Genomic DNA, 13,913 nt, shown 5'->3' on the forward strand with positions numbered 1-13,913 from the left:
TTCTGAAACAGACCCAAACATTATACATGTAAGATTGAATAAATCATAAATGTAGAAATTAAAATAGTTAGGAATGATAGATCATTCAAATAATAGATGATGAAATAAAGAAAGTATAGACAGGTTAATCCTGGGAATATTAATAATAGTCATAAATAGAATTGTAAAAGTGGTAACAAATTATAAAATATTTGCAATTACAATACTGAAAGTATATTCCCTTATTTACGTATAATGAGGCAAATCAATTAGAAAAGGGGCAAAATTAGCATAAATAGGTAATACAAACTAGAAGAAACACAAAGGAGTAAAAATATCACGAGATATTCCACTGCACTAGTAATCAAAGAGATAATTTTTAAAGTGCTCTTTATCAGTTATCTGGGGAAAGTGTAAATCAAAGAAGTTTGTCATTTCACACCAGAGAGACTGGAAAAAAGAAAAAAAATAATAAATAACTAGTGCTGGCATAGATGTGGGAAAAATGGTGGGAATGTTGGTAGGAGTGTTGACTGATTCAGTATTTCTGGAGAAAAAGTATGAAGATTTCTGAAAACGCATAGAATCAAGCTTCCATATGACTCAGCAACTCAAATTATTGCCATCTAACACCAGGGTCATCAAATCATCCAAATTCTGTTTTGAAAAGACATTTGTGCTTTTTTTTTTTTTTTGCTTTTTTGCTTTTTGGGTCACACCTGGCAATGCACAGGGATTACTCCTGACTCTACACTCAGGAATTACTCCTGGCGGTGCTCAGAGGACCATATGGGATACTGGGATTCGAACCTGGGTTGGCTACGTGCAAGGCAAACTCCCTACCCTCTGTGCTATCGCTCCAGCCCCAAGACATTTGTGCTCTTAGTGTTCACTGCAGCATTATCCAAAATAGTCAAGAAACAGCCCAAGTGCATTAGAACAGATTAGTGGATAAAGAAAATATGGTATATACACACAATATAATATTCCTTAGCTACAACAGTCTTACCATCTAACCACAGAAAGATACCTATACTCATATCCTCTTTCCCCCCCCCCCCCATTTTCATTGAATAACCATGAGATGCACAGTTAAAAGTTGTTCAAGATTGGGTTTCAGTCATATGATGTTCCAACACCCATCCCTTCACCAGTGTATATTTCCCTCCCACCACCCACCCCGGCCCACCCTGCTTTTATGGCAAACACCTTTCTTCTCTCTCTCTCTTCCTCTCTCTCTCTCTCTCTCTCTCTCTCTCTCTCTGTTTTCTTTCAGGCATTGTGGCTTGCATTACAGGTACTGAAATGTTATCATGTATATCACTTTATCTCCTTTCAGCACTCAGTTCTTGTCCACAGAGCTGAGCTTACCTGAGTGTGAGGGTCTTTGAGACATTGTGAAGTTAAGTGGGCATTCCTGTGGCTGGTGTGATGTTGAAATGATGTATACATGAAACTTTCATCAATAGTATTATAAATCATGGTATCTCAATAGGGGAGAATACCCCGAGATGGAATTGAATGACTTTAAAAAATGAGCAATTATTTTAAAAGACAATCTTAACCTCCCATGACGCAGTTTAAATGTTCCTTTCTCTCCCACTCCCTTTATGCAATGCCATTCTTCCTTGTTCTGATAAACATCTCCCCCTTTCCCCCCCATACTTTTCCATTTTCAGCTTAAAGGAAAGGTTACGAATCTGTTTGTCCAGAGTAAGACTTATTTCAGGCAGTAAACAATATCATTTGGTGCTGACTGCTGGTATGGTCCACGTAGTGCTCCATTCCGCAACCCAGGTGGGGATCCTGCGGCCCGGGGGTCCCTATCTGAAAGCAGGTACACTCACTTGGGCGTGCAGGAGCTGCACCCGCTGACTGGCGTCCAGCAGCTCCTGCTCCGAAAGCCTCCGGGTCCGCTCCGTTTGCTCCAGGGCCGCCTTTATCTCCTCTAGCTCCTCCAGTAAGAGACCATTCCTGCGCTCCACAGCGGCCAGCTGCTCCTTGAGGTCCTCATTGCTCCTCAGGGTGTCATCCAGGTGTAGCTGGGAATCCTTTGGGCAAAAGCTCATCTTAGTCCAGCACCCAGGTTTGGCTGAGAAAGCAGCGAGGCCATCACAGGCTGTTTGCTCACCTTGAGCTGTCCTTGGACGGTGCGCAGGTTTTTCTGGGTCTCTACCACCTGGCGATTGGAATGGCACAGCCGAATCTCCATCTCGTTGAGATCTCCCTCCATTTTCTTCTTCAACCTCAGGGCATCATTGCGGCTCTGGATCTCAGCCTCCAGAATACTCTGTGTGGCCTCTGCTGCCCTCTGATTATTTCGTTTCAGTTGCTGAATCTCTTCATCCTTCTCAGTAATTTTGTGGTCAAATTCAGATTTTACCTGATTTAACTCAAGCTGAACACGCAAAATCTTGCTCTCTTCATGTTCCAGGGAACCCTTAAATAAGTAAAGTAACAACAGTGTATGTTATGGGTCTAATGATGAGATGCTACTGAGACTCTGTGCTGCTGAGGACCACAAGAGCAACCCTTGATGCTCTGGGACCCTGCAGTAGTGTGGGGGGGGGGGCAGTACTCAGGGATTGAATCTGGCCCTCCTGCATTCAAAGCATGCAGGTCTGGCCCCTCAGCTATCTCCCAGCCTCTGAACAACCCTCTAATTGAATGACCATTTTCATGCTTATCATGATAAGAAAAAGTTCTTCTCTATCTGAGCTTCCTTTTTCCCTAGCACGTGTGGCTGGCCTCCAAGTCATGGAGCAAAATTCCTGGGATGTTGTGAGGATCCTCCCAGGGTGGGAGAAGCATGCTGAAAGTAGTCTATAGACCAAACATGATTGCCACTCAATGCCTCTCTTGCAAAACACAGTACCCAAAAGAAGAGAGAGAGAGAACAAGGGGGAATGCCCTGCCACAGAGGCAGAGTGGGACGGGGGGCATGGGGGGTGGGAGGGATGCTGGGACCCGTGGTGGTGGAGGATGGGAACTGGTGGAGGGATGGGTACTTGATCAATGTATAACTGAAACCCAAGCACGAAAATTTATAAGTCTATAACTGTACCTCATGGTGTTTCACTAATAAAAAAAAGAAAAAAAGTTCTTATATTCTTGTACACATGTCTTAGATAAGTACAGCAATTTTTAAAGATAAAACTTTCTACTTTCAATGTTCCCATCAGTTATGAAACAACTTAAAATTTATATTTGTTATTAATAAATAATATTGTGTCTTAAAGGAAATAGAGCACACTTTTAAATCGGTAAACATTTTATTGTGTCTGTTTAATTAAATTAATTTTTTTGAGAGATCATGTGGTGCTGGGGGTTGAACTTGTACCTTCTATGCACTCCAGTAAATTGAGTTGTCCCTCGGCCCTTTGTGTCTTTTTTCATAGTGACCATACCTTAAGGACCAGCCAAGTATCCACAGGGATTGAGCACTTGCTATTCTCTTTTTTCTGTTATGATAATTACCCAGAAACATATCAGTCACCTGCTCTGCACTGACCCTGAATGTATCAGTGTGTTACACATCCTACGTCAGGACAATGCTTTCTTCATAGAGAATTCCTAATAGATACGGGCTGTGGTGTATGATGTTAAAACTGAAGGAGCAGAGAGATGGTGAGCTGTTAGGACATTTACCTGGCATGTGTTGGACTTAGGTTTAATCCCTGAGCATCGCTAGAAGTGAACTCTGAGCACAGAGCCAGTAGTAAGCCCTGAGCACTGCTAAGTATGGGCCTCCCCTTTCCCCCTGCAATCCCCCCCAAAAAACACAACCTGACGGTTAATTTTTTTGAAATATGGAACACTTCATGAATTTCATGTCATCCTTGAGCAGGGAACACGCTAATCTTCTCTATACTATTCCAGGTTTAGTACGTGTGCTGCTGAAGCGAGCACAAGGTGAAGAAGTCTGAAGCACCTTTCAAGATGTTTGCTGATTGATTTCTTACTTACTAGAAAAAGACATTGGAGACACATTCAATTTATTTCAAAAGGGTAAGTGTGGTGAGGTGGAGCAGGGCTTCTTAAATTTTTCCACTTACAACCGCTTTTTGCTTTTCTCTCAGGCTCCTTTCTGCAACATGAACTTACTGTTGCCAGAAATAGCTGGGATTCAAAATTCAGTTGAGTTTGAATTCTTGGTTGATATATATTCAAAAATCCTTTACTGTTGAAAAATGTTTCTGTGACTCCCCCACAACACATTCCTTTAGAATAGTCAATGTGGGATTACAACCCACAGTTTAAGAAAGTAGGGACAAAAGAACACCTAGAAGATGAATCCGAGGACACTAGGATTCCCACAGGCACCCAGAATTCTTCCCTGGGAAATTTCAGCCTCTCCCAGTGGTCCTCCCTCCTCCAGGATTCAGGCTTCTTGTGCACCCACTGTCACACCCTACATACTTGCCTCCACCTCTTCTAGTGCAGCCTGGAGATCTGACTTTTCTTGTTCCACCTGCTTCTTGTTTTTTTCTAGTTCCTGAAGATTCTTGCCAGTTTCTGCAATCTGCTCTGTTAAATCAGAAATCTCTTCTGCAAAGGAAGGGCTCAATTTAGGTTGCTTTATCTGGCAATACATGAATTTGCCAGGAAGTATAGGGGTTGGTGATTCATTCTAGACACTTATACAGGAAAAAAAAAAACAGTGATGCCCATCGGGTGCAGTATTGACATAGAACAGATAATTGTGTTGTTTACCTGAAATTGAATGGTATGAGCTGAAAATTTCGTAGAGTATATATGAAATGCTCACAAAGAATACCAAAGAAGATATAGTGGAGGTATAGTGCACAGAATAATACATAGTCTTGGGAATTGAAAGAGCTTAGGAGGCATTTGGTGTAATCTAATTTTGAGGTCAGGGGTCTGAAGTCTAAGGGATTTCACATGTCCAAGGACAAAACTGTTTGAAAGAGAACCCCTGGAGGGTCCTAATTTCTAATACTGCAACCCAAATTCTCAAGAACATTTATTTTAGCAGAGCAGAATTAAGAGTAAACCAAGTCTATATGAGGATTTTGTGAAGTGGTGGGAAGCTGGAAGCTTTTGGAGGTGGATAGTGGCCAAATGGGGAGTTGGGGTTGGAGAAAAATCACACACTGCCGCAGGGAGAAAAGTCACCTTGCAGATTTTTATTCTCCTGCCTCATCATCTCTAATTGGTTCACCACCTCCTCATAGGCATTCCGCATCTTGAAAATTTCAGTACTCAGTGACCTGGACTCTTTCTGAGCAGCTTCCAACTCAGCTTGACTCTCACGTAGCTTTTGTTTCCACTCAGCAAGGACCTAAGGAATGACAAAGGGGCATGCAAGGAGAAGATAGCACTGAGAGATTTGTAAGTATGTGTGAAAAAAGGAGCATCAGCAAGCCACAGATTTACCCTTCTATCCTGAGGGATTCAAAAAATGAGAGAGTGGGTCCCATGGGCCCAAGGTGTGCTTTTCCTATACAACATCATTCTATATGTATATTACATGTAGTGACTATCACATATCATATATAGGTATATACATATATATAAACATATATTCCATGTAGGTACACACACAAACACACACATATATGACTTGCATATATATATACAACCCATAGACTCGCACATATATACATATATATGTATATATATATATATATCCAATCCATAACCAACCCATGCAAGACACTCTGTCTACTTATTCTATATTTTTAAGGATGTTTTGATTTCAAAGTGATCTGAATTAGCTTTAACTAAAAATGAAATCCTCTTTGGAGGGCTTGTCACAAAACTAAAGAGATACTCGATGCCCAAACCCACCATTTGGGCTTAGGGCCCTAGTGGATTGACCAAAGTGTGTATGCATCTCACTCTTCTATATGTGGAGACCGTTTGGCCCCTTTATCTGATTTGGGGAAACATTTTGGGGAAAACCTTGTCGAAACTCCTCTGTTTCTTGTCCAGGGTGTTACAGGCTGTGGTGGCCCGCTCCAAGTCTAGTGTCAGGTCGTTCACTTCTCCCTGCAGCCTCTGCTTGGTCTTCTCCAAGGAAGCGCACTTGGCGCTCACTGCCTCTGTGTTCTCCTCTGCTTCTTGGAGCCTCTGGGCCAGTTTTTTCCTAAGAGAATCAGACTTTGTTGTATCTTGGCAAAGATGAGGTGTTTCAAAAGTAGCATATCAAAAAAAAAACCAAATTGTACAAAGAATGGAATTTATAAAATCAAGACCTGAAGTTTGATGGATAGAGAACATTTAAGTATCACCTGAGGAATCCTCAAATGCTTGGTGGAAAGCAGTCATCAAGGAAATCAGGTGGGGGCACTGGAGCAATAGCACAGCGGGTAGGGCATTTGCCTTGCAGGCGTCTGACCCAGGTTTAATTCCCAGCATCCCATAGGGTCCCCCAAGCACCGCCAGGAGTAATTCCTGAGTGCAGAGCCAGGAGTAACCCCTGTGCATCACCGGATGTAAGCCAAAACAAAACAAAACAAAACAAAACAAAAAAAGGAGACCAGGTGGAATGAACAGTTTCCCAAGGGAAGACCATGGAGAATATAACTGCTTAAAACTAAGTCTGGAAGATTTTCTCAAGGTCCTGGAAGATATCCTCAAGGTGGAAGGAATTTTCTGTTCCACTACCTGTGCTTCAGTGTCAAGCCCTCTGCTATAACCCTAGATCCCGTACTTGGCCTCCTCGAGCTCCTCTGTGCGCTGGATGGCATCCGTCTCATACTTGGTCCTCCACTGGGCAACTTCACTGTTGGCCTTGGACAGTGCTCTCTGCAACTCAGCCTTGGCTTCCTGCTCCTCCTCATACTGTTCCCGAAGCAGGTCACAGTCGTGGCGGGAGGACTGCAGGGCGTGGGCCAGGGCATTCTTGGCCTATAAAATGACAGTAGTAATAGAATGTATGAACATTTGGCTATTTCCTAAAAGAATTTAGTATTTTTATTTAAACTGACATTCCTCAGTTCAACTCAACCCCAAGTTCTCTTTACAAACTTGACATAAAGTGGTTGTGTTTTATAATTTTATAATTTTAAGTTGTCTATTTTCTTATATACTTAATTCTTCCATTTAAATATTTATTTTACTATAAGCAGTAAAAACGATAGAAAATAAAAAGTAACCAATTTTTCCACTTACTAAAGGTTATAAGAATAAGTGCAGTGAAAGAAAAGCAATGTTATAATCCTCTTAGGTGGCTTGCCACTGTGCATCTGTGCCTTAGGCCTATTGTCAATGGCTTTAATAAGAAAAACAAGCAAGTTCTAGGGATGGTATCTGAACTGATGTCTCTTCCTTCATGTAATCAAAGTAATTTGTAACAGAATTAGAATGTCTAAAGTGTCTTTGGAAATACCAGCGCTGTGTTTTCAAAGCTCTGTCTTCTTCCCAAGTAGCAGAGACCATGCTCAGAACTTCTGTTACTCACTCCCATAGGGTCAGGAGGTAGTGTCGTTTATAAAGGGCAGAAAATATTTTCAGGTAATGCCAACAAAGACTATCTTGTGAAATATGATGAAAGTATACTCATCCTTTAAAAGCTATAAATAAACAACCAAAATGGTTCCAAGAATAAAACTTTACTTGCTGTTATAAAATGGTTAGTAACAGTCTCACTTTCATTCTTTTTCGTTTTGACTTTGGGGCCATCCCGGCAATGCTCGGGGTTTACTTCTGAGTCTGCACCCAGGAGGCTCTGTACTCCTGCTTGTGCTTTGGGGACCATATGGGATGTCGGGAATCAAATCCATGCCAGTCACATGCAAGGTGAGTACTCTACCTGCTGTACTATCACTCCAGCCCCTGGTTTTGGTTTCAAGGCCACACCCAAGAGAGTTCAGGGATTATTCTTGGATCTGCCCTTAAGAATCACTCCTGGAATGCTTTGATGGACCTTATATAGTGCTAGGGGTGGACCCAAGATTGGCTGTGTGCAAGGCAAGCTCCTTATACTCTGGACTATCTCTCTAGTCCCCAGCATCACATTTGTAATGGACTTTTTTACACTTTTGCTCAGAATTCCACTCAACATAACTCCTACCTCTCGGTTCACCAAAGTCTTTGTCATATATCTAAAAGTTGAAAGACAAATAGATTGCTTAGTGTTTTTCAGATTGTGGACCTTGGGGACTGTGGTGTGTGTGTGTGTGTGTGTGTATGTATGTGTGTGTGTGTGTATTCCAAAAGCAGTCCAGGAAATTTTGAATGGTGCATGATAATCTTCAGAAGCACATGTATGCATTTTTATGTACTGCTGGATTCCTGTTTCTAATGCTTGAAGATGCACTGGCAATTATTACTCAGTGCCTATCAAACATACTACCAAACAAAAATATCTAGGCATTGAAATAAAAACCTTGATGGCAATTTATGCATGTCCTACAGTTACCCTTTAAACCTAAAGTGTCTTTATATAAAAAGTAGAAAAATCTGTGTTGGCAAGGATGTGGTGTAAAAGGAAATCTCATCCAGTGTTAGTGCGAATGTCATCTGGCTCAATTCCTGAAAAAACAGTTTGGAGAGCTCTCAGTAAATCTAGAATTGCTCTGTCGTATGACCCAGCAATCCTACTCCTGCATATACACATCCAGGACCTAAAAAAAGACATATGCACACCACTATTCATTGCAATAGCTAAGGATAGATCAAATGGGTTCTGAATATGTGGTATATATATATAATATGTACTTCAAGGAATGATGAAATCATGCTATTTGGATGAAATCATGCAACCTGGATGAAACTTAAGATATCATGTTGAGCGAAGTATGCCAGAAGAAGGACAAATACAGGATGATCTCACTTATCATGCACCCAAACATTTAGCTTTGAAGTATAATACCATATCAGCATTTCTGGTTCAAATGAATTTTGCTATTCTTAAGTTGACATTCAATCACTAAAAATTTTGTCTATGGGAATATATATATATATATATATATATACATATATACATATATATATACACATCGGTCACAATCCTCTTGTTGTTCATCGATTTGCTCGAGTGGGCCTTATATATATATATATATATATATATATATATATAGTGTTATAGTGTTTTGAAGAGGAGATGCCTAGATCACTTGACCCCAGAGTATAGGGAGAAGTATAAAAATGAAAGAAAGTGAATGACGGAGGAAGATGATGAGGAAAGGAAATAATGAAGGAAGCGGGGGCAGGAACTTGGTTATGGTGGGGGACTAATGTAGCTATTATCCAAAACATAAATTCAACAACACTGAAAATACAAGATACAAATTATAACCACCAAACTTTAAACTGTGTTTGTCAAGGTGGCAAACTAGGGGTCAGGAGGGAACATGGGAACTCTTGTGAAGAGATGTTGGTTGACAATGGTGGTGGAATTGGTGCTGCAATGTTATATGCCTAAAACTCAACTATCAATAATTTTGTAAAACACATATCTTTAGTTAATTTTTTAAAAAGATTTTTAAAGTGTCACTGGACTCTTCACTGGATACCACAGGAGCTGGGACTGGGAAACATAAACAAAACATAAAATCACAGTGGTACTTTTGGGAAAGCGGTGCTCAGAGTCAGATGTTGTACCAGGAGAGCAAAGTATGCTGGAGAAGGAAAAAGGCATTTCTTCTGGATGGGATGTTACTGATGGGCATATAGAAAGAATATACAGAAGTAGAGATAGTCAAACATCTGCAGTGATAGGTTAAGGGCTGCCCTTCACTGGAAATGGGTTTGCTTTACACCTTGTGGGAGGCAATGGAGCCCAGAGGAAAGCAAACTTTGGTAAAATTCCTAGAAGGGCATCCTATACCAAGGCATTGCTTTAGTGACATACCACTATCCCCAACAAACTTCATGGATTTTAAGGGTCTATGTGACTTTCTTTTTTTTTTGCCTTTTGGGGGGGGGGGTTATACCTGGCGATGCACAGGGGTTACTCCTGGTTCTGCACTCAGGAATCATCCCTGGCAGTGCTCAGGGGACCATATGGGATGCTGGGAATCAAACCTGGGTTGGCCGCGTGCAAGCAAACACCCTATCTGCTGTGCTATCTCTCCAGCCCCCTATGTGACTGACTTTCTTAAGTAAAAAAAAAAAAGTATCTTTACCTTGACCTCTTCTTCCAATTGTCTCTTAAGTTCCTCCAGCTGGTGAGTGAGGGTCTGTTTATTTTTAGTTAGCTGTGAAATCAGAGACTCCTTTTCCTCCACTTTGTGGTTCAGTTCCCCTAGTAAACAGAAGTCGCCTCAGTTGGTTTTGTTGATTCCTTCTCTCATGGCCCAGATTAATTTAAGACCCCAATCTAGCTCACCGTTTTGGGTCTGCAGTCTTGCTTTTTGCATGTTCAGATCATGGATTAGCTGTGTCTGTTGGTCATCTTTGGCCTTTACTTCATTAAACTGATCTTCCACGGATCGGCACATTCTTTCCACATTACTCTTTTTTTAGAACAAAGTCAATGTTAATAAGAAAATAGATTCTTGGTGCTCAATAATGAACTGGAAAGTTTGATATTTTAGCTTCCCATTAGGTAAAATGAAACTTAAAGTAAAATGAAAATTAAAATAAAGAACACAAAACAGTTTAAAAATTATAACAACTTTACTATACCTTTTTGGGTGTTTTCTGCTTAATCAGCAGCACCTTAGATCTTGGTAGACAAATAATAATTTGTACACAAATTTTGGAGATGTCACTCAAAAGAACACCCGTTTTTACAAATAATTTTATAGCAATGTAAATCATATAACCTTCTAATGAGCCTATTTTCAAGCAATAGATTCATATGAAAATGTTCAACATTATTTTAAATTTAATGCAGGAGTATTTTTAGGTTTGAGATGTCATAGAGGGAATCACCTCTCTAATCTCTAAAATCTCCAATCTGTTGTATATTTCTTTATTTCTCCACCATATTTTATAACACAAAATAAGCATTTTGAGTGTGTATTTATCTTTATACTGTTCAGTATAAGATGGCAACAGAAGATGCAGTGATATTAGAGATGATCCTCATGAACTTAACCTAGCCTTAATAACATGGTATTATGACATGAGAAAATTAAATTATGGGCAGTTGAATGGTGGTTGTAATTCACCAGGAGAAAAATGAAAAAATACAACAGCTTAAATATCATAAGGCAATACTAAGTGCTTTATTTTATCCTGGATTTAAAAAAAATTGAGCATAAAGATATGAGGCAATAGAGAGTGAAGAGGAAGCTGGTTGAAGCATAGCTTTGGGGTGATGCTGCTGACAACCCAACAACCTGGCTTTGATTGCATCTGGGGAGGGAGATACGAGGGAAGGAAGGGAGAGAGAGAACACACACACACACACACACACACACACACACACACACACACATGCACACACCTTTGCAGTGGGAGGAAAATAAATCAAGGCAGGCAGAAAAATGCAAAAGCAGGAAAGAGAAAACAGAGTTGAGCTGCTGTCAGGAAATAAGGAAGAAATCAAGAAAAAGTATTGCACTGTGAAGCACAGTGAGAGGGACAATGAAGACCATCTTAATTCTTTAATCCATGTCTTAATTCTTCTCTTCTTTTACCCTTTAGACAATATTCTATATTTCGATGATATAGCTCCATATCATCCCAACCAGCTAATCAGCTCTCTCTCTCTCTCTCTCTCTCTCTCTCTCTCTCTATATATATATATATATATATATATATATATATATGGAGAACCCTGAAAAGAAGGTGATTCTTGAATCTTGAAATACTAGGTAACTTTCTGAGGCAGCTTTTGCTTTAAAGTCATGTATAGAGGCCTGTTAACCACAAAGCTGATGAATTTTAAGCTCAGGGTTCCCATTTGCCTGGGGTCTATGCTATAGTGACCTGAAGAGAGTTTCAGATGGGGCATGGCAGTCATCAGCAGAATATATATTTTCAGAAGATAGTCCTCAGAAGATAGGACTTTTTTTTCCAAGGAGCCAGCAGTTTGTAACTTATTTTTATCATTATAAATATTTAGCACAGCAGGTAGGGCGTTCGCCTTACATGCAGCCAACATGGCCGACCCAAGTTCGATTCCTCCGCCCCTCTCGGAGAGCCCGGCAAGCTACCGAGAGTATTCGATATGCCAGACACAGTAACAACAAAAGTTTCCAATGGAGACGTTACTGGGCCCGCTCGAGCAAATCGACGATCAACGGGAGGGCCTTTACCTTTACCTTTACCTTACTTTCCTATTTAATTTCATCATCATAATTTAGCATACATGATATGATTCAAGTGGCACAAAACCTGACACCTTGCTTTCATGCATAATTTCACATGGGTTATGTCTCCCAGCTACCAATTTTATAAGTTAAAAGGTTGCCTATAAGGTCTTTTGGTGCAGTCCTTCAACAGAATTAATTCCAGAAATTTCCAGATAGATGGCATGCCTTTCTGAAAGACTGGAAGAAGGAAGAGACCCTAAGTAACAGCAAATTACTGGATCAAGTGAATGACTTGAATGAATTTAGGAAACTGGGACGAACAGAAGAGGATTTTTATATAGAAAGCTCAGTGAGTTTGGAACATGAACTTATGTATATCCATAAATGACTTTCATTTGCCAAGGAAATAAAGGTAAAGTACCTTAGACTTGGAGACAGTCTCCATGCTGCTAGCAAGGTCATCAATTTCCATCTTCATTTCACTTTTCTCCTTCTCCAGCTTCTGCTTGACCCTCTGCAGGTTGTCTATCTGCTCCCTGAGCTCTGCCACACTGTCTGCATGCTTCTTCTTCAGGGTGGCTACAGTGGCTTCATGCTGCAGGGTGGCCTCCTCCAGGGACCTGCGAAGTTTCTGGTACTCGGCCTCCCGCTTCTTGTTCATCTCAACCTGGGCTGAAGTGGCTCCACTGGCCTCTTCTAGCCTCTCAGTGATCTCCTCCAGTTCCCGGGAGAGGTCAGAACGCTGCTTCTCAATCTTGCCTCTGAGTGTCTGTTCTGCTTCAATATCTTCTTCCAGCTCTTCTGTGCAGGCCTGAAAGGATAATTATGTCAGGAGTGCTGTAGGTTAGAAGAAATATATTTGTGTGCTACTTAGAAAATAAAAATATTAATTTTAATATTAAGGAAAGGATAGAATAGCTTCTCCAGCTCCAAGGGGTGAAAAAATGAAAGCAGTTAATGAAATGAGGAAAAAGTTAATAAAATGAATTTGCAGGACTGGGATGTCTTGGCATTGATACCTGAAGTTCTTTAATCTTCTTCTGTAACTGCAGATTATGAACTTGCTCATTTTCTATTTTGATTTGTAACTGACTAATTTCAAACTTCTTTCTGAAAAAAATATTTATAACATAAAATGCAAATCTATTAATGGAGAAAGTTGGCTGTCTGGTTCAAACACATAAGAAGAAAATAAAGGACCTGGAGATATAGATGAGTTTATATTTGCATGCAGGCATCCCAAGTTTGATCTCCAGCACAGTATGGTCCCCTAAGTACAGTGAACTCAAGCCCAGGTGGAAATAGCCCCCGAGTACTGCCAGGCATTCCCCCACATCCCACAAAATGTCTTAACAAAAATAAAATTAAAATATAAAATACTTTTCCAATTTTTCCTCAACTTGCTGTTTTTCATTCTCTAGATCCATAATGGATTCCTGAGACATTTTTAGCTCTCCTTCCAGTTTCCTCTTCACTCTTTCAAGGTCAGTTTGCAGTTTCTTCTCTTGCTCTAAGCTTCCTTCCAGCTGGGAAGACAGGAGTGGAAAGGTTGAGACCCCTCTGGAAATTTTCCCTTTCAGCCAGTGCAGAGGCAAACAATGCCCATAACTTTCCTGGGCTCTCTTCCTAGGACACTGTATGCCCAGTATATTCCTCCCAACTGCTTCCCTGCTCTTCTCTCCTCCAGCAAAGGCTGCCCCAGGGTAATGGTTGTTTGGGGAAACCCTCTGGTATCTCTTCCACCTAATTCCCATACAGTGG

The 13,913-nt window shown here is 40.6% G+C and overlaps 1 protein-coding gene and 1 non-coding gene across 2 annotated transcripts in view; both read right to left on the reverse strand.

Annotated features, from left to right (window-relative positions):
* Positions 1–13,913, reverse strand: part of LOC130027139 (myosin-13) — a 95,630-nt gene that overhangs the window by 20,360 nt on the left and 61,357 nt on the right. The window contains exons 23-33 of the mRNA XM_056117779.1: positions 13,533–13,678; positions 13,172–13,262; positions 12,574–12,963; positions 10,277–10,403; positions 10,074–10,192; positions 6,656–6,852; positions 5,905–6,088; positions 5,116–5,281; positions 4,403–4,527; positions 2,111–2,419; positions 1,827–2,030 (exon numbers count right to left, since the gene is read on the reverse strand). Of these exons, the coding sequence (XP_055973754.1) occupies positions 1,827–2,030; positions 2,111–2,419; positions 4,403–4,527; positions 5,116–5,281; positions 5,905–6,088; positions 6,656–6,852; positions 10,074–10,192; positions 10,277–10,403; positions 12,574–12,963; positions 13,172–13,262; positions 13,533–13,678 (2,058 nt within the window). The remainder of the gene's footprint in view (positions 1–1,826; positions 2,031–2,110; positions 2,420–4,402; positions 4,528–5,115; positions 5,282–5,904; positions 6,089–6,655; positions 6,853–10,073; positions 10,193–10,276; positions 10,404–12,573; positions 12,964–13,171; positions 13,263–13,532; positions 13,679–13,913) is intronic.
* Positions 3,783–3,888, reverse strand: LOC130027284 (U6 spliceosomal RNA). Its single transcript, XR_008793025.1, has one exon. It is a non-coding gene; the product is annotated as a U6 spliceosomal RNA (small nuclear RNA).

Source organism: Sorex fumeus, unplaced genomic scaffold (assembly GCF_029834395.1).
Source record: "Sorex fumeus unplaced genomic scaffold, SorFum_2.1 ptg000036l, whole genome shotgun sequence".
Lineage (NCBI taxonomy): Eukaryota > Metazoa > Chordata > Mammalia > Eulipotyphla > Soricidae > Sorex > Sorex fumeus.